Here is an 8,323-nt window from a genome sequence, read left to right as displayed (position 1 = left end):
CCTCTTGTTGTCGTCCTTCTGGAAGAAAAGCAGAGGTTGGTTTGTTCCTACAGGACGCAGATGGAGGACAAGATGGACTCGAACACACGGACACAGGAGTACAGGACAGACTGACAGGACAGACTGACAGGACAGACTGACAGGACAGGACAGACAGGACAGGACAGACTGACAGGACAGGACAGACTGACAGGACAGGACAGACTGACAGGACAGGACAGACTGACAGGACAGACAGGACAGACTGACAGGACAGACTGACAGGACAGACAGGACAGACTGACAGGACAGACAGACAGGACAGACTGACAGGACAGACTGACAGGACAGACTGACAGGACAGACTGACAGGACAGACTGACAGGACAGACTGACAGGACAGGACAGACTGACAGGACAGACTGACAGGACAGGACAGACTGACAGGACAGGACAGACTGACAGGACAGGACAGACTGACAGGACAGACTGACAGACTGACAGGACAGACTGACAGGACAGGACAGACTGACAGGACAGACTGACAGGACAGACTGACAGGACAGACTGACAGGACAGGACAGACTGACAGGACAGGACAGACTGACAGGACAGACTGACAGGACAGGACAGGACAGACTGACAGGACAGATTGACAGGACAGGACAGACTGACAGGACAGACTGACAGGACAGGACAGACTGACAGGACAGACTGACAGGACAGGACAGACTGACAGGACAGACTGACAGGACAGGACAGACTGACAGGACAGGACAGACTGACAGGACAGACTGACAGGACAGGACAGACTGACAGGACAGACTGACAGGACAGGACAGACTGACAGGACAGACTGACAGGACAGGACAGACTGACAGGACAGGACAGACTGACAGGACAGACTGACAGGACAGGACAGACTGACAGGACAGACTGACAGGACAGGACAGACTGACAGGACAGGACAGACTGACAGGACAGGACAGACTGACAGGACAGGACAGACTGACAGGACAGACTGACAGGACAGACTGACAGACTGACAGGACAGACTGACAGGACAGACTGACAGGACAGGACAGACTGACAGGACAGACTGACAGGACAGGACAGACTGACAGGACAGGACAGACTGACAGGACAGACTGACAGGACAGGACAGACTGACAGGACAGGACAGACTGACAGGACCGGACAGACTGACAGGACAGACTGACAGGACAGACTGACAGGACAGACTGACAGGACAGACTGACAGGACAGGACAGACTGACAGGACAGGACAGACTGACAGGACAGACTGACAGGACAGGACAGACTGACAGGACAGGACAGACTGACAGGACAGACTGACAGGACAGGACAGACTGACAGGACAGGACAGACTGACAGGACAGGACAGACTGACGGGACCGGACAGACTGACAGGACAGACTGACAGGACAGGACAGACTGACAGGACAGACTGACAGGACAGACTGACAGGACAGGACAGACTGACAGGACAGACTGACAGGACAGGACAGACTGACAGGACAGGACAGACTGACAGGACAGGACAGACTGACAGGACAGACTGACAGGACAGACTGACAGGACAGGACAGACTGACAGGACAGACTGACAGGACAGGACAGACTGACAGGACAGGACAGACTGACAGGACAGACTGACAGGACAGACTGACAGGACAGACTGACAGGACAGACTGACAGGACAGGACAGACTGACAGGACAGACTGACAGGACAGGACAGACTGACAGGACAGACTGACAGGACAGACTGACAGGACAGACTGACAGGACAGGACAGACTGACAGGACAGACTGACAGGACAGGACAGACTGACAGGACAGACTGACAGGACAGGACAGACTGACGGGACCGGACAGACTGACGGGACAGACTGACAGGACAGACTGACAGGACAGGACAGGACAGACTGACAGGACAGGACAGACTGACAGGACAGGACAGACTGACAGGACAGGACAGACTGACAGGACAGACTGACAGGACAGACTGACAGGACAGGACAGACTGACAGGACAGGACAGACTGACAGGACAGGACAGACTGACGGGACAGGACAGACTGACGGGACCGGACAGACTGACGGGACCGGACATCACCACAGTGTGACAGACAGTAGTCCGTCATCCTGTCACTTTCTCCGTTGGAGACGTTGGAGAGTCAGAAATTCCCACCAGGAAAAATATAACGGATCTGGTTTTGAATTATCACTTTTGAAAATTGGGTCTGTTATTGAATTGCCATGAAAATACATAAGGATAGATGTTTAGGTTTGTTTATTTGTAGGCTACTTCATTTATTTAGACCTGTGATATTATTTAGATAGAACGAGAGACAGAGAGACTCCATAGGCTTTTGCAAAGATTATCTGATCTGAAGTGAAGAAAGGGAGAAAGTGAAGAAGATGGAAGATATAACTTCAGCATCAAGTAAAATAAATGTAAAGGCTCATTCACATGTAGAAGGATAACTAGAAAGACTAGAAACTGCTCAGTAGAGACAGAACTCCTCCGTGTCTGACACCCTGCTAGGGATCGCCATTTGGTGATAAGCCACGCCCCCTTTTGGCCAATTGACATGAAAAGTAAATCAGTTCTTCCTTGGCCCATAACCAACCTTCATACCAAGTTTGGTGCAAATCCGTGCCAAACTCTTTGAGAGATCCTGCTGACAGATGGACGGACAGATGCAGGAGAGACTACAGTGAGATCCATCATCAGTTCCTCACTGCAGAGCTGCTGAGTGCCCCGCCCCCTTTTCCTAACAACTTTAATTTGATTGGTTGAAAATGTTTGATCTTTGTCTCTGCATCCAGAACATCTCTGAGATCAAATCTTAAAGAATGAGTCTTTAGTTAAATAAGAACCAGATTACTCATGTTACTGCTTCTATAGTCAATATAGATTCAATTTGAAGTGAATGGGATGTGTATTGAGAAGCTCCACTTCTGTTGATACTGTAACAAAATCTTTTTACCATATTTTGTGGTCATTTTTGACACTATTACTGAGGGGAAAAAATCTTTTAAAAAATATGTGGACAATGCTGCCTCTATGGATTAAAATGAATACATTAAACTGCTAATCACAGCAAAAATGATGTTCAGATGCATTATAAATAAAACGTTCCTTAAACGTTTTCAGCTTTGCCCACATATTTTTTAAATTATTTTTTCCCCTCTGTAAAAAATGACACGATTAGTCACCGTCATACTGTTCCACAACATATGATAAAAAGATGTAATTTTGAGGTTTTTACAGTCAAAAACTGAATCAACAGAAGTGGAGCTTCTGAATACATATGCCCTTTACTTCAAATAGAATCAATATATTGACCATAGAAATAGTAAGATATGAGTAATCTGGTTCTTATTACCTCCGCCAAGGAGGTTATGTTTTCGGTGCTGTTTGTCTGTTTGTTTGTCTGTTAGCAGGATTACGGAAAAACTACTGGCCCGATTTTCATGAAACTTCGTGGAAGGGTGTAGCATGGGCCGAGGAAGAACCCATTACATTTTGGGGCGACAATAGGACTAGCGATAACAGCACGAGCCTTGGCGGAGGTCTGCGCTCTCCGAGTGCCCTTCTAGTTTAACTAAAGACTAGAAACTGCGATGTGATCTCTTGCAGTCAGATACAGTGACCTTTCCACCCTGCAGCTGCTCTCTATTGACTTTAATGTAAAAACTACAGCGGCAGTTTGAACTGAGAGAAACAGTGTGAACCTGACGTTCATACAGACTGAGAGAACCTCACACCAAACTCCATTCAAAAATCTGGTATTTTAATGTTTTAAAATACCTTACTCATCACCACACATCCACACCTCCTACAATATGACCTATGACCTTTTCTGGATCATTAGGGACGGCTGGTAAATTCAGCATAGACCTGATGCACCAAGCAGCACTTATTTCAATCAAATGTCAACTTTGGGAACTGCTTTGCCTGTTTTTCCCTAATTTCCCTTGGATTTTCCAACTTCTGGCAAACTGAACAAACATACACAGAATTTATTTTATGTTTTAGTCAGTCAGCCTCTGACCATCCCGTCCTGTTCTCTTGTGTCCTACAGATCTGTATCAACCCTGTAGCCTCGCCGACGCCTTTGCATCACCTGTGTAGTCCCGGATCACCAAGAGCATGAACACACAGAGCGGATGGATGGATGGATAGATAGATAGATAGATAGATAGATAGATAGATAGATAGATAGATAGATAGATAGATAGATAGATAGTCACTGGGCAAAATAATTTATATAATGTTATATTTTGGTACTTTAGTAATAGAACAAAACTATATTCCTGTTCTTTCCTACTCTACAACGTTTTCTTATATTGAAAACTGTTTTCATGAAAGCAGGCAGTCTCTGGTTGAAGTCTAATCTATTTTCTCAAACTATTTTGTGATTTATCTTCTTTAACATGGACAAAGAGCTAGAATAACTCCGGAAGTACGGCGATTTTGCCTTCAAAATAAAAGCCTAAAATGTCACTCCAGGAAAATAAAGGAGGATAAACTATTAGGGCGTGTATAATAACTAAAATAATAAGTTATGGCAATACAGTGCACTCATTACAGTAAATATGAAGTGAGACTCTGGCTGGTAAAACGTCTCTCTCTAGTCTGTCTGTCTCGCTAACCTAGCCGGGCGGTGCATCTCTTGGTCTGTCTGTGTCTTGCTTGCCAGCCACTTCCAGGGCTGTTCTGTGACTTTGTGCCTGACAAAAATGAGAGTAAAATACAACTATTTATTACGTTTGATAAACGCCAACGGGCAGCTGTGTTTATAGACTGCAGCTCGGAAAAGATAACCGCGTCGCGCGTGAACATGCGTTCATTTGCGCGTGCACAAAATGAAACTAATCACACAGCTGTATAGGTTTTATTTTACTATTTTGAGACATAAAGCTGCAGCCATAGCCTATAGGCTTATGTTTACATTGTATAGCCAAAGCTAATTGTATAATATTGTGAGGACTGGACTAATTACCAGGCAGCAGAGCCAAGCTCAGTGTTATATTTTATTATTTTCTACGTTTTATATTTTCTACAATTTCTTATTTATGTTAATGTTAATATTCACTTATCTTAAGATTCTATAGAAAATATTCTATTCAATAAATATTGTTTGTTTATACCTCATTCTGTTCTGTATAGGTCTACTTATTCTTAGACCGACAGATGGAGCAAACTGTTTTAAAGGAGGGAGGATTGTAGTGGGAGCACTGGGGTGTCAGGTGTGACTGTGTGGGAATGGCAAATGGTTTACATGGCCCACGGGTCAGGTAGGAGGGCCCATTGGCAGAATTTTGCTTAGGGCCCCAGGGAGGTCAGGACCGGCTCTGGCAATTACTGAAAACCACTGAACTATATTATAAAAATCAATTTTACTTTAAATGCCCCAATTGTGCCTTAAGGCTACGGCTTTTATTTTGAAGGCAACTACCGGAAGTGCTTCTTTTCGTTAGCGCTACTTTGACACCGGAGACGGTAGTAAAGTTTCTCCTGTCTTTCAGCAGGTTTCTACTATTTCTACTGTATTTGTCACATATTTCATTTAACAAATACAAACCCAACTCCGTGACCAAGACAGTAAAGTCTATAGCTTTTTTAATATAACTTAACTTTCCTATTTTGGTCATTTTGTTCCAGTTGCATGAAACTAGCTCGTAAACAGCAGCTTAAAGCTAGCTAAAGCGAGATGTGTGGTGATAGCTGTTGGGTTTGTTTCATAAAAAGCGTATTGTTTCATATTTTAGTATGACAAAATCATTGTTTAATTATCTGTGGAGTGCAGTGCAGCAGTAGCTGTGGCTGTCTTTTAAGTTAGCTAACAGCTAGCTGTACACTGCTGCACACTGAGCAGCCTGCTGTCCTGTGCTGTGCTGTCCTGTCTGACACACTGACAGACAGACAGGTGGATGTAACTGACAGGTGGATGTGACAGACAGGTGGATGTAACTGACAGGTGGATGTGACTGACAGACAGACAGGATGGATAAAGTGAGACGGATCCTGGTCCATGTGTGTAGAGAGAGTTCAGCTCCACAGTGCGCTCGCTTTGTCCAGGTCAGTCTGTTCAGGTTTAACCTTTATCTGGACACACAGCAGACTGACTCCAGACCAGCTGAACACACAGCAGACTGACTCCAGACCAGCTGAACACACAGCAGACTGACTCCAGACCAGCTGAACTCACAGCAGACTGACTCCAGCAGACTGACTCCAGACCAGCAACACAACAATATAAAGACCAAAGACAGAACAAGGACAACTTTTCTATTTAAGCAATAGTTTAATACACTACTACTATACAATATACTACTACTGCTACTACCACTACTACTACAATACTACTACTACTACAATACTACTACAACTATTAGTACTACTACTATTGCTACTGCTACTTCTACTGCAACTACTATTATTAGCACTACCACTACAACATGCAGCATATTGAACGCTGGTCAGATAGTCATATCCTGTACTAAGATCAAGGTCTGTAATTCAGAACTCAAACTGTAATCTGCAGATCGTCTGCAGCTAAACCTCCTCCAGTTTATATTGTACATTATACATTTGATAATACCAGGAATAGTTTTCTCAAATCAGTTACACCTAACATTCATGTTTTACATCCTTCTTCTTCTTCTTCTGTTAGAGTATAACGGGTCACTTCAGCAGCAGTGAAGAAGACGAGGTGGAGGTGAACTGCTGTCTGGAGGAAAACCAGTTCATCCTGTTCAGAGGAGAGAAGGGAGGAGGAATCCCTCTGAGGGTGAGACTCACTGATCATATTACACTTACTGTATATATGTAATATTACACCTATATATTTAATAATACACATGAAATGAAATGTTTCAGTATGACTGAGGTAGAGGTCTTCACGGGTCTACCCGGACCCTAGGATCCGAGACCCGACCCGGGACCCGTACGGGTTCGGGTCCACGTTTTATTATGGTCAATCGGGTCCGGGTCCCATTCTATTACCGTGGGTCCCGGGTCTGTTTATCATGATGTGTAATACCCGAGTGGATCTGAGAAGACCCGTTATCAGCCCTGATGACGAGACGAGAAACACACGAAGCGCTGTGTAACTTGTGTGATGACTAGGCTCAGATCAGATTACAAGAGCGAAAATAAGGTGAAATCATTTCATCAATCATTTGAAGAGCCATATGTGATATTACAACCAATTTATCACCGCAGGAACGCAGAACTGACCAATAGAAACAATGTACTGCAACTATTGTTTTAATCATCCATTTAACATGCAATTTAATTTCCTTGTCACTTATTGTAGGCGACGTAGCTGCTAGATCCCATTATGGAGTCTCACTGTCATCTGCTGGACAAACTGTAGAACGCCACAACTTGGCAAGTCTTTCTGTTTATTGATCTCCTTTTATTAGGCTACCATATGTTGTATCCGACATGATAAACGCTTTTAGCAGTAGAACGGCATTTTTAGTAGCAGTTTTAATTACCGGGTTTGTCGGGCCCATAAAATAGACCCGAGACCCGAGACTCTCCTCTCTCTCCTCTCGTACATGCACCGGGTCGGGTCTGTAATATCTCGGGCAAAAACGGGTCGGTATATACACTCACCGGCCACTTCATTAGGTACACCTTACTAATACTGGGTAGGTATCAGCTTTCAGCTCAGTGTCAACCGGCTACCAAAGTGACATCTGCCTCCAGGTTGGACGTGTTGCATTCTGGGATGCTTTTCTGCTCTCCACAGTTGTAAAGAGTTTATCTGAGTTACTGAAGCCTTTCTATCAGCTCCAACCAGTCTGGCCGTTCTCCTCTGACCTCTGACCTCTGCCATCAACAAGGCGTTTTCGCCCAGAGAACTGCCGCTCACTGGATATTTTCTCTTTTTCGGACCGTTCTCTGTAAACCCTGGAGACTGTTGTGTGTGGAAATCCCAGCAGATCAGCAGTTTCTGAATTACTCAAACCAGCCCGTCTGGCACCAACAACCATGCCACGTTCAAAGTCACTTAAATCACCTTTCTTCCCCGTTCTGATGCTTGGTTTGAACTTCAGCAGATCATCTTGACCGTGTCTACATGCCTAAATGCATTGAGTTGCTGCCACGTGATTGGCTGATTAGATATTTGTGTTAACGAGCAGTTGAACAGATGTACCTAATGAAGTGGCCGGTGAGTGTATATATTTTGAAAAATTATCGGGTCCAATCGGATCTCGGAACGAATTTCCCGGGTCCATTAGGGTTCGGGTCCGTCATTTTGGACCCGTGAAGACCTGTAGACTGAGGTGCTAATATTCTG

At 44.7% G+C, this 8,323-nt stretch overlaps 1 protein-coding gene across 4 annotated transcripts in view; it reads left to right on the top strand.

The window, feature by feature from the left end:
• The first annotated feature begins 5,487 nt into the window (after positions 1-5,487).
• Positions 5,488-8,323, top strand: part of nudt17 (nudix (nucleoside diphosphate linked moiety X)-type motif 17) — an 8,736-nt gene continuing 5,900 nt past the window's right edge. The window contains exons 1-3 of one of the 4 annotated variants that reach the window (XM_078287262.1): positions 5,488-5,511; positions 5,990-6,090; positions 6,686-6,802. In XM_078287262.1, the coding sequence (XP_078143388.1) occupies positions 6,016-6,090; positions 6,686-6,802 (192 nt within the window). In that variant the 5' untranslated portion in view covers positions 5,488-5,511; positions 5,990-6,015. Of the gene's footprint in view, positions 5,614-5,930; positions 6,091-6,685; positions 6,803-8,323 lie in introns of all 4 variants that reach the window. The other 3 variants (XM_078287261.1, XM_078287260.1, XM_078287263.1) reach the window with 3 other exon arrangements.

The sequence above is a fragment of the Centroberyx gerrardi genome, chromosome 12, assembly GCF_048128805.1.
Source record: "Centroberyx gerrardi isolate f3 chromosome 12, fCenGer3.hap1.cur.20231027, whole genome shotgun sequence".
Lineage (NCBI taxonomy): Eukaryota > Metazoa > Chordata > Actinopteri > Beryciformes > Berycidae > Centroberyx > Centroberyx gerrardi.
This window is presented reverse-complemented; position numbering and strand designations above follow the sequence as displayed.